The sequence below is a fragment of the Saccopteryx leptura genome, chromosome 13, assembly GCF_036850995.1.
Source record: "Saccopteryx leptura isolate mSacLep1 chromosome 13, mSacLep1_pri_phased_curated, whole genome shotgun sequence".
NCBI classification, from domain to species: domain Eukaryota; kingdom Metazoa; phylum Chordata; class Mammalia; order Chiroptera; family Emballonuridae; genus Saccopteryx; species Saccopteryx leptura.
Window position 1 is genome coordinate 27,350,232 of NC_089515.1, and position 18,028 is coordinate 27,368,259.

At 42.5% G+C, this 18,028-nt stretch overlaps 2 protein-coding genes and 1 non-coding gene across 6 annotated transcripts in view; all 3 read left to right on the forward strand.

Annotated features, from left to right (window-relative positions):
• The window catches only part of CWF19L1 (CWF19 like cell cycle control factor 1), a 33,294-nt gene extending 25,215 nt beyond the window's left edge, over positions 1-8,079 (forward strand). For both annotated transcript variants that reach the window (XM_066355242.1, XM_066355243.1), the window contains 4 exons: positions 3,834-4,043; positions 4,847-4,966; positions 5,407-5,504; positions 7,638-8,079. In XM_066355242.1, coding sequence (XP_066211339.1) covers positions 3,834-4,043; positions 4,847-4,966; positions 5,407-5,504; positions 7,638-7,782 — 573 coding nt within the window. In that variant the 3' untranslated portion in view covers positions 7,783-8,079. The remainder of the gene's footprint in view (positions 1-3,833; positions 4,044-4,846; positions 4,967-5,406; positions 5,505-7,637) is intronic.
• LOC136385188 (small nucleolar RNA SNORA12) lies at positions 4,511-4,658 on the forward strand. Its single transcript, XR_010747788.1, has one exon. It is a non-coding gene; the product is annotated as a small nucleolar RNA SNORA12 (small nucleolar RNA).
• Positions 8,080-10,991: 2,912 nt separating the features above from the next.
• The window catches only part of CHUK (component of inhibitor of nuclear factor kappa B kinase complex), a 39,499-nt gene continuing 32,462 nt past the window's right edge, over positions 10,992-18,028 (forward strand). For 2 of the 3 annotated variants that reach the window (XM_066354956.1, XM_066354957.1), the window contains exons 1-2: positions 10,992-11,157; positions 16,718-16,812. In XM_066354956.1, coding sequence (XP_066211053.1) covers positions 11,053-11,157; positions 16,718-16,812 — 200 coding nt within the window. In that variant the 5' untranslated portion in view covers positions 10,992-11,052. Of the gene's footprint in view, positions 11,244-16,717; positions 16,813-18,028 lie in introns of all 3 variants that reach the window. The other variant, XM_066354958.1, reaches the window with a different exon arrangement.

The window sequence follows — 18,028 nt, forward strand, 5'->3', positions numbered from 1 at the left end:
TGCTCGTGTGGTTTTATAGTACCAGTTTCACAGGGTTGCTCCCCCTTCCTCCCTCTCTGATAAATAGGTATGGATCTCCTACGGTGATAGTTTTATATACTTCTTGAACACCACATTTTTATTCCATACTATAAAAAGCAGTACATTCTCAGTGTTGTGGAGTAAAGAGGATATACTTTCCTAATGACAGGAATCCCTGTATTCACAGTAATGATGTGGGTATCCAGGAACCCAAGTAATAATTATAAGGTTGCTTGGGAAGCACTGAATCAGACATGAGAACTGGATGATCTTGAGGATGCTTTTACTTACGCTGTGGAAACTGATGAAGTATGTGTGTCTCACAATAGAGTCTCCTATTTCAGTGTTCCCAGATACTTTTCCTTGGACATAGCTCAATTAGGTACCGAATAGTACTAGTCTTTGACTCTCATTTCACTGGAATCCGTATAGACCATCATCCTTTCTCATTCATTTAGAATGAAAATGCTTAATGTTCAGGGTTATAGTTACACCCTTGTCACCCGACTGGAATTGGCTTTTCCAAGGTTCCTGAGGAAATATTTACACACCATTTCTTAGTCTGTGGTGCTTCAGCAGACAGATACTTTGCATTTGTTTTTCATTGATTTATTCTAATTTTGGTTTTTGAATGTGACCTTTTCCTCAACTTATCCTGACAACCTGATGGCCCTTTATTGTGGCCTCCTACACTGACCAACTAGAATCTCAATTTCATCTTACACGTTGTGACATCCCTTTCCTGCCTCTCTGATAAATAGGTATGGGTCTCCAGACTGAATAGTCCCAGTCTCTTACATTTAATATTTTGGTCTTTATTATTGGTACAATCCTGTGTCCAGGGGGAACACTGATGGGTGACAAGGCCTGTGCACACACAGAGCCTGTGATGAACTCTTCAGTGGGAAGAAAAGCACACTGGAAAAGCTCTTGCTTTGACAGGAGTGTCCTTTTTGGATGATCTCTTTTGGACTTTGTTTTCTCTGGATTAATTTATGCCCTTCTTCTCTCCTTCACACATTGAATAGTAAGGCAGGCTTGAGACTGCCTTCTATTTTGGAAATTTCAATAGGTTCAAAATGCCATGCAGGGACAAGAGATTTGGAATGTTATCTTGTTAGGCCAGTGCTGCTCTAGGCCTCAGGGAGAAGTGACCTTTCCTTTCCATCGACTTTTTGTTGTCCAGCACATGAGCTGAGGAGATAATCAAGGAGCCCTGTTTGTTTCTCATCTGGGCAGAAAACATCGCAGGTCTTGATTGTGGCCCATCCCAGCACCCCAAGTAGGAGGCCACATGAGGATTTTAGCATCTACCTAGTAATTAAACCTATACTTACCTACTTTCTCCTTTGTTGGGGGGAGACCTCTTGGGAACCTCTGGTGACCTTTGGTGTCTAGCAAAGGGTTTAGAGCAGGGGTCCCCAAACTTTTTACACAGGGAGCCAGTTCACTGTCCCTCAGACCATTGGAGGGCCAGACTATAAAAAAAAACTATGAACAAATCCCTATGCTCACTGCACATATCTTATTTTAAATTAAAAAAAAACAACAAAAAAACCCCAAAATGGGAATACAATATTTAAAATAAAGAACATGTAAATTTAAATCAACAAACTGATCAGTATTTCAATGGGAACTATGCTCCTCTCACTGACCACCAATGAAAGAGGTTCCCCTTCCGGAAGTGTGGTAGGGGCTGGATAAATGGCCTCAGGGGGCCGCAGTTTCGGGACCCCTGGTTTAGAGTCTCTTCTCTACATCCATTTCTCTTGCTCTCCTTTCATCTCTTTTCCCCCTGGCTTTCTGTCTTTGCCATGCCTTCCTCAAGGGACATACATAGAACTGTGTTAACGGCTCATGGCCACTAATTGGTAAAAGGAAAAGAAGCCTGCTATGAGTCCAAAGTAACTCCTTCAAAGTCCATACATTTTACTGTGGGGATGCATTCATTCAGTTCCTATTTATACATTTGGGATATAATTAGACATGATTCAAGTATAGAACAGATTAGAAGGTGAGAGCTTGAAAGGGAGGGAAAAGATTGGACAAGTGTGAAACTATTTACAAGAACCGGAAGGCACTGTATTGGGGGTTGCTATTAAGTCTAGACTAGAAAGTTTTAGTAGCCTCAATACTCATCACAATATAAAAACTGCTATTTATGGCAGTGACCCTCTGATATAAAGAAAAGTCTAGGCCCTGGCCAGTTGGCTCAGTGGTAGATCGTCAGCCTAGCGTGCAGGAGTCCCGGGTTCGATTCCCGGCCAGGGCACACAGGAGAAGCGCCCATCTGCTTCTCCACCCCTCCCCCTCTCCTTCCTCTCTCTCTCTTCCCCTCCCGCAGCTGGGGCTCCATTGGAGCAAAGTTGGCCCGGGCGCTGAGGATTGCTCTATGGCCTCTGCCTCAGGCACTAGAATGACTCTGGTTGCAACAGAGCAACTCCCCAGATGGGCAGAGCATCGCCCCTGGTGGGCGTGCCGGGTGGATCCTGGTCGGGCGCATGCGGGAGTCTGTCTTGACTGTCTCCCCGTTTCCAACTTAAGAAAAAAGAAAAGTCTAGAAGACGCAGGCTTCTAGAGTAAGCCTTTAAAAGAAACAATCAAAAATGGTTACTGTAAAAATTAAGAAAATGCATTAGTGCTTATGAGGTTTTGATGAACTTCAATCATCTGGAAAATTAACTTTGTAGCCTGACCTGTGGTGGTACAGTGGATAAAGCCTCGACCTGGAACACAGGTTGCCAGTTGGAAACCCTGGGCTGGCCGGGTCAAGGCACATATGAGAAGCAACTGCTTCTTGCTCCTCCCCCTCCTCTAAAAAACTTAATAAATAAAATCTTTTAAAAAAGAAAGGAAATTAGCCTTGTAGATGTGCTCAGTCCCCTATGCCAAGTAGATCAGGCTGAACATGCATTAGTTTGTTTCCACTACCCATGTTGTCATTCCACTGGACTTTCTTAGTGTAATGAAAAAGAAATGGCTCTTTCCTTCAGCCTTAACTGTGAACACCACACTAAAATTATACTTTGGACTGTTATTTCTAAACCTCTGGTACCTTCATCTGCCTGTATTGGTATACACTGGCCTTCACCTGTTCACGGTGTTTCTTCCTTCAAAGACTGAGTGTACAGCAGACTTACGTGGTTTGGTTTTGGCAAATATTTTTATTGCTGTTTAGCTGCCAGCATCCATTGTAGAAACCAGTTTCCTATCTTTCTGGATATAGTACTTGAGGTTTCTCCTTTCTTCCACCCCATTAGGTTATATGTTTGCTTTCATTTTGTAAAGGTTAGTTAGCAGCTTATAGCAATAGGGACAGCAGATGCTAATCATGTCACCCTAGTCTTTTTTGTGAGCCTGATGGTGTATTTGGAGTGGGACTGCATGTTACTGTAGGGAGAGTGGTCATTTTGAAATCAGAAGTGCTATCTTTCTGTGGCTGAAGGTGATAGTAACTGAAAAATTGTTTCTAAGTTTGGAGCCTGGGAAGGAAAACCAACTATTTGTTGTCTGGTCCCCTTTGGCTCTGGTGTGTTTGAGGCCAAAGCTTGTTAGTGTGCTGCTCATTTGCTCCTAATTCATTTGATACTTGTGTAGAAATTTGCATCTAATCCTGTTCTTCAACACATACTTGAGAACATTGTTGTTGTAATCTCTAAAATCAGATTTTTAAAAGTTGGAGAATTTCTATTAATAGTTTCTTGAGCTCTTTTTGCACCCTCTGCCCCAGGCTCACTCCCTGTGTAGACTTTTCTCCCTGAAGAATCAAACATGCAGTATTGATGTCTCATGTCTGGGCACTTCATCTTCAGTGTTACCTTGCCCTGGCCAAAGGAGGCTTGTCCGATGACCATGTCCTTATCCTGCCCATTGGACACTACCAGTCAGTGGTAGAGCTTTCAGCAGAGGTGGTGGAAGAGGTGGAGAAGTACAAAGCTACGTTGAGGAGGTTCTTCAAGAGTCGGGGGAAACGGTGTATCCTATTTGAGAGAAATTATAGGAGCCATCACCTCCAGCTACAGGTAGGCATTCTCTGCCCAAGAACTTGGAAGGGCCTTATGAGGAGCTAGATATTGATAAAATTTAAAACAATGTTAATTTTAATAATTAATTTGACAAATATTTAATGCCAATATAAAACTAAATATTTTATATTTAAAAATTTTAACATGAATTTTTATATTGATATTTAAATGTTTATTTAAAAGGTTAAAGAGTCTCTGGTGGTTAACTGCAGAGATTTTACTGGGAAATGCATGGTCAGTATAAGTGAACTGCAGACAGTAAGTACCTTGTTTAGAAAAGGAAGGTAGGTTGAGGAAGGTTCCAAGAAAGACTTGGGTCTTGACAGGTAGAATTTGGAAGAGGGTAGGTATTTTGTATGAAGCCCAGTTTGAGTGACCACACTCAAGAGGTAGGAGAGAGTCTCAGAACCTGCATGGGGTTAGCAGCTCAGTGATTTGGAGATTGTTATGGATAATTTGTTTGTAGTTGTGGTGGGTTTCTTTCTGGCACATTTGTTAAGTTTTCAAATGGGCCTGACTCTGCCACATATATTACATAGGAGCTGGCAAAAGCTGGACGACAAAGAGATCTCTCTCTAGCCTTTCCTGCATCAGAGGTTGGCTCCCACAGGTGGCAGGCTATCTCATAAGTTTAAGTCCTTACAGACAGACACGGACCTGTCTGGCCTGAGGAAAATCTCTGCTGAGGGGTGTTTCTACGCCCCTGTGATGGATTTGCTATTTCTCAGGAACTACAGGAGGCATGGCCTCCCTGGAACCTGTATACAGAAGTTCTCCTACCTCCCCAACCTTCCCTCCAGGTCATTCCTGTGCCACTTAGCCGCTGTGCTACTGATGACATTAAAGACGCCTTCATTGCCCAGGCACAGGAGCAACAGATAGAGCTGTTGGAAATCCCAGAGCACTCTGACATCAAGCAGGTAAAACAGGAGGGGAAGGTGATGTTCAGGGAAAAGTAAAAAACCTCATTTCTGACATGTTGAGCCTGACGTACTGTCAAGGAATTCCAGAAACATTAAATAGGTGACAATTTTGGACAAGAGCTTGGAGTGTTGATTAGACTGGAGACAAAGATGGAACTATAGCAACACCTCAGTGCTTTCCTTGGAAGAGCAAGAAATTAGAAATTTTTTAAGGCAGTAACTTAGAAAGACGGTGCCACTGGGCAGATCTTTGTAATATCTGCCAGTTTGGCTTTTTAAACTCTAGTTCCACTGAGCAGCTTGGGATCTATGGCTGCATACATCCTTTGTGCGGCTAGACTGAATTCTTTGCCAAATTCAAGTATTTAAGAGATGAGCTAGGATTTTAGATGTTTAAAGCACTTTTGTATGTCCTTATGCAACTATGTTTACTTTAGATTGCGCAGCCAGGAGCAGCATATTTTTATGTTGAACTTGACACAGGAGAGAAGCTTTTCCACAGAATTAAAAAGAATTTTCCTCTGCAGTTTGGAAGGTTTGTATAGTTTTATTTTAAAAGTATTTTCATGCCCTGGCTGGTTTGCTCAGTGGTAGCGCATCAACCCAGTATGGGGAAGTCCTGGCTTCGATTCCTGGTCAGGGCACACAGGAGAAGTGACCATCTGCTTCTGTTGCACCCCTTCTGCTCCCCCTTTTCTCTCCCTTTCTCTCTTCCCCTCCCACAGCCATGGCTCGACTGATTTGAGCACATTGGCTCCAGGCACTGAGGATAGCTTCATGGAGCCTCCACCTAGGCACTAAAAATAACTCAGTTGCGAGTGTGGCCCCAGATGGGCAGAGCTTTGGCCCCAGATGGCGGTCACCAGGTGGATTTTGGTCGGTACACATGCAGGAGTCTGTCTCTGTATCTTCCCTACACTCAAAAAAAAAAAAAGCCTGACCAGGTGGTGGCGCAGTGGATAAAGCGTCGGACTGGGATGCAGAGAACCCAGGTTCGAGACCCCAAGGTCCCCAGGTTGAGCGCGGGCTCATCTGGTTTGAGCAAAGCTCACCAGCTTGGACCCAAGGTCACTGGCTCAAGCAAGGAGTTACTCGGTCTGCTGTAGCCCCACGATCAAGGCACATATGAGAAAGCAATCAATGAACAACTAAGGTGTCGCAACACGCAACAAAAAACTAATGATTGATGCTTCTCATCTCTCTGTTCCTGTCTGTCTGTCCCTGTCTATCCCTCTCTCTGACTCTCTGTCACTGTAAAAAAAAAAAAATTCATGCAATTTGTTTTCAACTCTATTTATTGTAGCTTCAAAGTGGAAATATAGATGTGCAAACAGAGTTATTTCTAATATAGCAAAATAAGTAAAAGATAAAGCAATGGCAATTAAAAGCTAGCTTGTATATGTGTCTGTATGTACCGTATTTCCCCATGTATAAGAGGCACCTTAATTTGGGGGCACGAAATTTGAAAAAAAATGTATTACATAAAGTTATTGAACTCAAGTTTTGTTCATCATAAAATTCATACAATTCCTCATCACTGTCAGAACTCCTATCCATTAGCTTGTCCTCATCTGTGTCTGATGAGAATCACCATCTTCAACAATGAGCGCAAAAACAAGCAGGAAAAAGCAGGAAATGCAAGTAAAAAAAAATCTACAACCACTGTATAAGACGCACCCAGTTTTTAGACCCCAAAGTTTTTGGGAAAAGGTGTGTCTTATACATGGGGAAGTACGGTAGTTTTGGGTTGTTTTTTTTTAGTGCTAAGAGCCAAGATAAGGTTTTGTTTGTTGTTATTGTTTGTAGTGAGCCTGTGTAGTTGTGCCTATGTTGGCTTGAATCCGCTAAAAGGAGAGGCAGAAAGTCAGAGTGGTTATGGCACTAGGTGTCTGACTGCACAATGCCTTTAGCAAACTCATGGTCTAATGGGGATGACAGAGCTAGAGTTTAAGGCAGTGTGCAATCACAGCTGGTTTGGTGCTTTTTTTTTTTTTTAACTGTAAATTCTTTTTTTTTATAAATAAATTTTTATTTTAATGGGGTGACATCAATAAATCAGGGTACATATAGTACATATATTCAAAGAAAACGTGTCCAGGTCATCTTGTCATTCAATTCTGTTGCATACATTGAACCCAAAGTCAGATTGTCCTCCGTCACTCTCCATCTAGCCTTCTTTGTGCCCCTCCCCCACCCCCTTGGTTTGGTGCTTTAATGTTACAACCATACCTCACAAAATCCTTATTTTGCATTTCATAGGTGAGAAAATCAAGACTCAGAGAATTCATCTGTTCATGTCATAGAAAGCAAGTGGCAGAACCAGGAAGGGAATTGTCTCTGATATTCTGGGACCAGGACCTGCCCCCATTCTCCTGTGCCATGTTGCTTCTCTAAGTTCCAAAAAATGTAGTTCCAAGTTGGTCAGAAAAGTAAATGGAATTTGAGGGGTTAAGAAGAGGACCTGAGCTGGTCACTTAAAATGGGTGTGATTTTGATAAAATGGTAGAGATGGCACTCAGGGCAAGAGAAAACAGTCTGCGCAGTCAGAAGAGTTTGCATGCCTTCTTTCGGTGATGCTGAGGAGAGCTCTCTGGCCGGAGAGGAATGGGCAGGGGGAGGTGTCACACTGATAACTGTCTATTTTGACTTCCTTGTGCTCTTTCTGCAGGGAAGTCCTGGCAAGTGAAGCCATCCTTAATATTCCTGACAAGTCCGACTGGAGGCAGTGTCAGATCAGCAAGGAAGAAGAGGAGACCCTGGCTCGCCGCTTCCGGAAAGACTTTGAGCCCTTTGACTTTACACTGGATGATTAAGCAAAGGGCAAGGCACTTTATGAACTTCACAGGAGTTGCATCAGCCTGTTTTTTAAAAGAAACTACAGTCTCCCATGGGGACTGTTTCTCTGCCTCTTCCTGGTGCATTCCCATGGAACCTGTCTGTAGCAAGAGGCCTAAGATTGAATATTGAATGTTTTTTGGGAAAAGTCACATTTTAGGATGACAATCCTATATTAAAAGCATGTTTGCCATCCAGTCCCAAGTACATCCTTTGTCTATCAACATTTTCAAAAACATTTAAATTATCAAATAAAATCCAGATACTTTTCCATGGTTGAGAGGTATCTTATCTTTGTTACTTATAACCATTGAAATGAAATAGTGTGTGTGTGTAATAGGAGGAACCAGGACTTTAGGCCTGGCTGTTATTCCAGGATCTCACAGGTGGCTTCTCCCTGAGCAACCTAGGATGGAGAAGGGACCCAGGGCCTTTGCCATTTTTCTTATAGCATTCATCATATATAAAAAAAAGTCATTCAGTCTTTCAGCAAATACTCAACTCCTATGTGCCAGGCTTTTTTCTAGGCTCCAGGAGGATAGCCGAGTCCCAACATGGTGTCTGTTGTCCCCAAGTTTACAGTCTAATTGGGAAGAGAAGAGGCAGATTTAAAAAAAGATGAGTTCTGCTTTCGATAATGTTGAATTTTAGTGTGCCATTAGACAGTTATAAATTTATGGAGATTTGGATTATTGATGGGGCTTTGGGGATCATCAGGGTATTGGCCATAGGTGAAATATGAGAATAGATGAAAATAAGATAGGGTGAATAGAGTCCTAAGCTGAAGATAACTACCATAGAAATAAGACTGATCCAAGCCTGACCAGGCGGTGGCGCAGTGGATAGAGCGTCAGACTGGAATGAGGCAGGACCCAGGTTCGAGACTCCGGGTTGCCAGCTTGAGCACAGGCTCATCTGGCTTGAGCAAAAAGCTCACTAGCATGGACCCAAGGTCACTGGTTCGAGTGGGGGTTGTTCAGTCTGCTGAAGGCCCGCGGTCATGGCACATATAAGAAAGCAATCAATGAACAACTACGGTGTCGCAACAAAAAACTGATGATTGATGCTTCTCATCTCTCTCCATTCCTGTCTGTCTGTCCCTATCTATCCCTCTATCTGACTCTCTCTCTGTCCCTGAAAGAAAAAAAAAAAAAAAGACTGATCCAACAAGTATATGGAGAAGGAGCAGAGTGACATCACTGGAGAATGCCATATTTTGGAGGCCAAAAGAAAAATAATTGCTCTTATATATTGGGCACTTATGCCCAAGACATGATTTCACTTAATCCTCACAAAACACGAGGTAGGCATTATTACTTCCATTTTATACATAAAAAAATGGACTGGCAAACTTGAAGATTATGGAACCTGGAGTCAATTGGTTCAGGATTTTAAAACAAACTATGCAATGTCCATGTGAATAGGGGATGTTCAAAGAGTGAACTATAAGAAATAACCAGGTTCCTGCAAAGATGGCCTCTTCATGGTAAACCCAATCATCAGAAACCTCAGACCCTCAGCATGTATTCCCTGGCTCTTCCAAACGAGAATTAGATTTCGGTCTCATCTGTGGAGATCACATTCCAGTGCTAACTGTGATGATGTGTATCTAGCAAATGAGGGCTTCTTACTGTTAGTACAATCTGTATCACAATCATCAGTGCAGTCTGCCCAGTTCTAAGAGATGTGTTCTTGGAGGTACCATTTGCAATTACTTCCAAGTCTGATACTCCAGCTCCATGGCTACCAAGCATTCATGGAAACCAGATTTTCCACTACCACGTGCGTTACTGATGACCTACATGACTCGCTTTGCATAATGCGGTGCTCACCAATCTGCACTATTCAAGGGTTTTGGTGACGAGACACCTTTGCTCTGCCAAAAGCCCATTTAGTGCTTTCAGAGCAGCCAGAGATACTGCTGTGATGCAGACCCTGTATCTACTTTAAATGTCTCACATGCTACATCTGTGATGGCACAACTGTGTGCCTCCAAGGGTTAGTAGGAATTCCAAGTACTGAATTCACAGGCCAAGCTGTGCAAATGATGGTCCAAGTGCACATGATCTCAAAGGCGGCTCAAATGACCACACTTAATGCCAACTGACATTTCTTCAGAGAATTTGATCCCACACTGATTGTTATACCTGGAGTGATTGAGGAGATCCCCCAATTCCGTGAAGCATATGATGGACTCAGCAAAAATGGGGAGTTGGTTTCCCTATGCTAAGGCAATCCACCACCAGAGGCACTTCTTGCTACACAAACAGTATTTCTGAAGCTTGCCTCCACAGTCCTGCATCACACGAGACAATCCCCATAATGAGGAACTACTGCACTGGCAAACCTGTATCTGTAGGACTACTTGACAGCTCCGTAAAGCATCTGAGGGAAAGCTCCTGAAGTCAGGGGTAACATTCTTTACTCTGGAACAGCATCATATCCTTGAGTTGTTTGGGACCACAGGGGATATCCTGGAACAGGTGTATAGCAAGTCAAGCAAAAGAAGAGCTGAGCCTGATTCCCCTGTGGAAGATGATTAATTAGTTAAGAAAAAAAAAGTGAATTATGGAGGCTAATGATCAGTGGGCCTATTAGGAAAGGATTCTTTATAGTTCTTCAGATCCTGAAATATTTAAACCATTTTTAGCATTTGCCTGAGCAAGCTCAGCGGGTGGTGGGGATGGCGGATAGGCTGCAGAAGAATGAACTTAAAGAGTGTAGGTAGGGGTGGAGGCAATGTGAAGTTTAGAAGAGACCAACATAGGAAAGACTCATTTGGAAAGTGATTGGAAGAGACTGTAGGGTCTGGAGTCATCCTATTTTTATTTAAATTTTTATTTATTAAGAGAGAGAAATACGGATTTGTTGAACCTCTTATTTATGCATTCATTGGTTGATTCTCGTATATGACCAGGGAAGGAACCCGCAACCTTGGTGTATTTGGACCATGCTCTAGTCTAACCAACTGAGCTACCCAGGCAGGGCCGAGATTTAACATTTTTGAAAACTGGTTAAAACAAGTGGGTTCTCTCAACTAGGAAAATGACCACGGTACTTAACCACCTACTTCCCCCCACCTACCTCTCCGCGCAGCTTCAGTTCTGGGGAGAATTTGGGGCGGGACTTTTCTGCGGCGTACCGGAAGTGACGCATTCATATCGCGAGAAGAAAGACGCGCGAGCCTTGGCGGCCCGGAACCGGCCTTGGAACAGTGGTGGAACCCCAGGCCGCTGCCCTCCCGCCCCATGGAGCGGCCCCCGGGGCTGCGGCCGGGCGCGGGCGGGCCCTGGGAAATGCGGGAGCGGCTGGGCACCGGCGGCTTCGGAAACGTCTGCCTGTACCAGCATCGGGTGAGGCGGGGCGCGCAAGGGAGCGGCTGTGGGTGTTTGTCAGCGTCTGTGGAACACAGCGACTGCCAGTGTGGGAAAGATTGTCGGTGAGACCTTGGGCAGTATTGTGGGCCAGTGAGCCTGTGTATGAGAGAGAGAGAGAGAGAGAGAGATTGTGAGCCTGGTGATTGAGGTCCTAGGTCAGCGTGTGTGAGAGCTATTAGGGAGACTAGTACGAGTGTCAAGATGTGGCAAGGTGTTGACCGAGTGCGACAGTGCATATGTGTCCCCCTGAATGTAGAGAGCATGAGGGTATGTGAAGCAGATGCACATCAAAGTGTGTGTTGTGAGCACAAGTAGATGAGAAAATGGGGCTGAAGAGGGGGCTTCCTGTTGGAACGTGTGTGTACTTGCGTGCGTTTGGAGGCTATGTAATATCAGTGGTGCTGGAGTAGGCAAGATTTCCTGGTGGGTTTACAGTTAAGCTTTTAGAAACATTGGGTTGGCTTTGGAATTGGGAATGGGTTCCAGGTAGGAAACAGTATGAGGATCAGCTGTTGATAATGATCGTGGCTTCACACGGGAAAGAGATAGATTGGGATGAGATGCTCTAATTAACTGAAGACAACGTATAACGTGGGAATTTTACATTGATTTAATTAAAAATGTTTAACCAATGTAGCAGCAGTTAATAATCATGTTTGAGCTATGCACTTTTGCTATACCAATAAAAGCTATGAAACTTTTCCCCAGAAAAATGCATAGAGGCACATTTGTGCGGCCTTATGCATTTACATTTGAGGAAGTTCATGCTTTCCTGAAGGACATTCACAGACCTTTTAGATGTATAAACTCTGGACTAATAACCCCTGCAGTATGGCCTTTGTTTTGGCATCTTTAAAATGGTTTTAATAATGTATATAAGTCTGAGAGTTAGAAAAACTAATGTAGTAAAGCTAAGTACAATACCTGGCCTATGTTAAGCTATCAGATATTAGCTCCTGCTGCTGTGTTGTTGATATTTTCATAATCTTGATAATCATTAATTGACCTTAAAAAGGAAATGACAAGCCTGACCAGGCAGTGGTGCAGGGGATAGAGCGTCGGACTGGGATGCGGAGGGCCCAGGTTCAAGACCCCAAGGTCGTCAGCTTGAGCACGGGCTCATCTGGTTTGAGCAGAGCTCACCAGCTTGGACCCAAAGTCGCTGGCTCAAGCAAGGGGTTTCTCGGTCTGCTGTCGCCCCACGGTCAAGGCACATATGAGAAAGCAATGATGAACAACTAAAGTGCCACAACGAAAAACTGATGATTGATGCTTCTCATCTCTCTCCATTACTGTCTGTCTGTCCCTGTCTATCCCTCTCTCTGACTCTCTCTCTGTCTCTGTAAAAAAATTAATTAAATTAAAAATTAAAAAAAGAAAAGGAAATGCCAAGATAAAAGTGTTCTGGGAAGATCTTTTTTGTGAAAGATAAATCTGAGTGCAAAACCATGGGACGAGATGAGCAGTTAAGATATAATCAAAATGCTTGTAATTGGCCTGTGAATGAAGAAGTGAATTCAAGAGGAAAATCATGATTTGCTGTCTTAAGAAATAACGAGTGTAACACTGTGAACCTGACTGGTGGTGGAGCAGTGGGTAGAGTGTCGATCTGGGACCCTGAGGTCACTGACTTGAATGTGGGATCATTGACATGATCCCATGGTCGCTGGGCTTGAGCAAGGGGTCACTGGCTTGGCTGAACAACTAAAGTGATGCAACTGTGAATTGATGCTTCTCATCTCTCTTCCTCCCTCGCTGTCTGTCTGTCTGTCTCTTTCTCTCTCGCTAAGAAAAAAAGAAAAGAAGTAACGTGTGAGCCCTGGTGGGATAGCTTGGTTGGATAGAGCATTGTCCTGATAAGCAAAGGTTGCCGGTTCGATCCCTGGTTAGGGCACATACAGGAACAGATCAGTGTTTCTGTGTCTCTCTACCCCTTTCCCTCTCTCTAACATAAATTTAAAAAAGAAAGAAAGAAATAACAGGAATGAGAGCCCATAATATAGGGTGGGAGGTAGGGGAGATGGGAGTGGACCTGGAAGGAATAGGCATGTTTGTGTGGCAGTTTTAATGACAAATGTCACTTATGGAACTGATGAAATTTTATGAGATAGATTTCCAGATGGAGCATAGGAGGAAATCTTGGAGAGAGGGAGAGTGGAAGGTGAGGACTAAAGCATTAAGTACTTTGACAGCTGCACAAGTAATAAATTTAGTAATTCTCATCGTCAGGACATAAAGGCACTCAAAACAGAAAAGAGGAGGAGCCAAGCACTCCCAGCAGATGTTGCCTGTGGACTTTTTATCAAAGCCTGACAGCCTGGTCATAAGAAAGAAAAAGTATGCATGCTGTTACGTTTTTGTGACTGCTTTTCTTGGACCTTGGCTGGGATGGATTAATATATCACTTCTTAAAATAATTGTGGTAAAATATATAGATATGTATTACATAAAATTTTACATTTTAATCAGTTTTAAGTGTATAGTTCAGTGGCATTAAGTACATTCACACTCTTGAGCAACTATCACCACCATTCATTTCCAGAACTTTTTTATTTTCTGAAACTGAAACTCTGTACCCATTAAAAAAATAACTCCCCATTTCCTCCTCCCTAGAGCCTCAGTCAACCACCATTCTACTTTCTGTATGGAATTTATCACTTTTTTTTTTTTTTCAAATGGAAGAAATTTGGATCCTCTAGAACAGGGGTCCCCAAACTACGGCCCGCGGGCTATATGCGGCCCCCTGAGGCCATTTATCCGGTTGGTTGATTTAAATTTATTTGTTCTTTATTTTAAATATTGTATTTGTTCCCGTTTTGTTTTTTTTACTTTAAAATAAGATCTGTGCAGTGTGCATAGGGATTTGTTCATAGTTTTTTTTATAGTCCGGCCCTCCAATGGTCTGAGGGACAGTGAACTGGCCCCCTGTATAAAAAGTTTGGGGACCCCTGCTCTAGAATCTTAGAATTATCTCAGAAACTTTCCAGGTGTCCAGAGTGGACTTCCCCAAAACTGGGACATTTGACACTGGGCATATATTGAGAAGAGAAGAAATACCCTGTCAAGAGACCTGGAAACAGCATCATTACTTGTCTAAGCCTGACTTAGGGCTTGCATTTCCAGCTTTCAAGATCCTTGTGTTTTAGTGGAAGTTGTGTCCTGGTATTTCATCTACACCTTTTAAATCTCAATGAAGAAGAGTAAAGGATGTGAGTGAGATGGTTTATTTAGCTGATTTTAATGCTGAGGGCCGATGGTGTCCAAATGAACAAAAAACAGAGTTTTCTGCCCTCAAAGAGATTTCAAGTCTAGTGGGAGAGGTAGGCACTTTTTAAGTACAATGTGGTAACCTTTTTTTTTTTTTAATTTTTATTTTATTTATTCATTTTAGAGAGGAGAGAGAGAGGAGAGAGAGACGGGGGGGGGGGGGAGAGCTGGAAGCATCAACTCCCATATGTGCCTTGACCAGGCAAGCCCAGGGTTTCGAACCGGCGACCTCAGCATTTCCAGGTCAATGCTTTATCCACTGCGCCACCACAGGTCAGGCAATGTGGTAACCTTTTAACAAAGGTATTTGTAAAGTAATATGGAAGCATGGCAAAATAACCAAAAAACTCTTTCTATGGAATCGGGTGACACTTCTCAAAGTGTTTTTGTAATAACTAATCCTGTGAAACACTTTGAAAAAAGGATACTGTGGTCAAATACATTGGGTTAATGCTGCACATATAATATTCCTTCATTTGGAGAGTCAAAACCCATGTTAGTGTTTTAAAAGCTCTGAGAACTCCTATAATAAAACAAATTTAACTTAATATTTTCCTTTTTTTTATTGTGATAGAATATACATAACATTTACCATTTTAACCAATTTTAAGTGTATAGTTCTGTGACCTAACATACATTTACGTTGTTGTGGAACTATCACTATCTATTTCTGGAAAATTCCCAGTTTTTCAAACAATGGAACTTTTAAAATATTTTGCTGGACATCTGTAAACTTTCCACAGGACATTCTTTGTGAAAAGGTAAAGTGAGGAAGGCCTTTAAAAGTAGGTGAGATAGAAACTGAGGAGTTGAAGTATCTTAACAGAATGGGATCTTTTTGAAATAGATAGCTTCCTGCCTCAATCATATCAGAGTCTGGTTTTAATGTTCATGCTTGTGCCAGATTATTTCCATGGTGGTAAAAACTTACTTGGGACCTAGCTACAACCAGGTACCTGCTTAAAACAAAATAAAGGTTGAAGGGTGTGAGTACTGTGGTTAAGCTGGGTTGTAGCTTTAGTTCCTTTCCACTTATCTATACATCTGTTCTCTTATCTCTAGCTTTTTCCTCCCATCTTCTATCCCCTACCCCACGTTTAGATTACCCCATACAAATTATGTCTTGCTTCCTCATCTATATATATTTTCTTTGCTCTTGTTTGGTCCCACCTGCTGTCCTGAGCTGCATTATTTCTGTTGCCAGAATGTGATGAAGTCTGGCTATTTCTTGTGATGTACATTAGGTTGGGTTTAGTTTTGTCAGAATTGGGTAAATTACTAATCATAGGCTAGAGCTATTAGGTTCATTTTATAAACATGGAAACAGAAGTACAATTATTGTTAGTTTTTTTTATGTCATTTGAAATGCAGAGAAATCATAACCTAATTTGGAGGGGGGGGTTTTGTTTGTTTTTACCAGGTTTGGTCATATTAAAATTACTTGTTATTGAGGCCAGGGAGCCCTGAATTATCCTCTTCATTCTAGTTCTGCTGGAGGCTGGTGGTCTTATTAGCTGTCTTGACTAAGCTCAAAAAGAGGTTTGTTGGGAAGGCAGGGTCTTTGAATTTTCTAGCCATATATTATGAAACAGTATTCTGAAGAAACCTGTTATAGTATCAGCCTGAGTCACTTTTTGCTTATGTGCTTTGGTGTGTTTGGTCAGTTTTTTGTTTTTTGTTTTTTTCATTTTTCTGAAGCTGGAAACAGGGAGAGACAGTCAGACAGACTCCCGCATGCGCCCAACTGGGATCCACCCCGCACGCCCACCAGGGGCAACGCTCTGCCCACCAGGGGGCGATGCTCTGCTCATCCTGGGCGTCGCCATGTTGCGACCAGAGCCACTCTAGCACCTGGGGCAGAGGCCACAGAGCCATCCCCAGCGCCCGGGCCATCTTTGCTCCAATGGAGCCTTGGCTGCGGGAGGGGAAGAGAGAGACAGAGGAAGGAGTGGTGTGTGGGGGGGGGGGGTGGAGAAGCAAATGGGCGCTTCTCCTGTGTGCCCTGGCCAGGAATCGAACCCGGGTCCTCCGCACGCTAGACCGACGCTCTACCGCTGAGCCAACCGGCCAGGGCCTGTTTGGTCAGTTTTAAAGCATTGGTTCTCATGGTTTACCTAACAAAAGCATTGGTTCAAGAGAGCTGTGGATAAGTATGTCTAATTAGTAAAATTAGGGTTTTGTTGCCCCAGGTTGGCGTTCCTTTGATAGCAAGTAAATCTGCACAAGAACCTAATTTATCTTTTTTTCTGTTGATTTTCTATTTTGTTAGGAACTTGAACTCAAAATAGCAATTAAGTCTTGTCGCCTAGAGCTAAGTACCAAAAACAGAGAACGGTGGTGCCACGAAATCCAGATCATGAAAAAGTAAGTGTACTTGACTTATATTTCCTGATTCTGCAGCCCATCCAGGTGTCATCATAGAGGAGGAGGTCAAGAATCCATTCTTCTTAGGATCTTTTGGGGAATATATTTCTCTTTTTCTCACTAGATAGATGTGTTCTATTTCAGAAAACATCACATGCTTACTTAGGTTTCGTTTTATAAATCAGCTAGTATTGTTCGATTCAGTTGTATGAGGGCAGAATCTGCTTCTTCTGGATCTTGGGCAGTGCTCCTCTGACTTGCTAGTTACATAGCAGTAACTATCCTCATTTCTTACTTTCACCCACTTTTATTAAATAGTGTATCTATTGCTTTGTAAAAAATTACTCCAAACCTAGTGGCTTAAAACAACAAACATTTAGAATCTCACAGTTTTTGAAGTTTAGGAATTTGGGGATGACTTAACCTGGGTGGTTTTAACACAAATCTCTCCTGAAACATCCCAGAATGTTGACTTGGTGCCGTAGTCATCCAAAGGCTTGAATGGGGCTGGAGTATCCACTTCCAAGCTCATTTATTTATTTGGCTGGTGGCTAGAGGCATCAGTTTTCTCTATACGGGCCTGTGTGGGGAGTTTGAATGTCTTCATGACATGGCAGCTTGCTTTCTCCAAAGCTGATGTATCTTTTATGGTCTTTCCTCGGAAGTTGTACTCCACTCTTTCTACCAATTTCTACTTGTTAAAGGAGTCACTAAGTACTGCCCACACCTTTGGGGAGAAGACATAAGTTCTTGAAGGGAGAAGTGGACATATTTTAGAACCTCAACAGGTAGTAAAGCTAAGTATTTTACAAATGATTCTTCTAGTTGTCACAGCAACCCTATATTTAGGTATCATTTCTATTTTATAGATGAGGAAGTTGAAGCTCATAGAGTTATAAAGTTGGTAGGTGAGAGAGTCTGGCTTTGAAATAAGCACTTTCTGACTTCAGTATCTGTTCTCAGTTCACTTTAATGCTTCTCAAATTTGTCTGTAAGTCATGGTCACCAGGAAAGCTTGATAACTATAAATTTTCAGATCCTACACATAGAAATTCTGTTTCTTTAGGTCCCTAGGACCTGGGAATCTATTCCAGTTTTGAGATCCACTGGATGATGATGATAGCATGGTGCATTATTTACTGAAAAATATTTGTGCACAAATTAAAAACTGAAAGGAAATTTGCCAAAATTTTAATAGTGTTCATCTCTGGGTAAC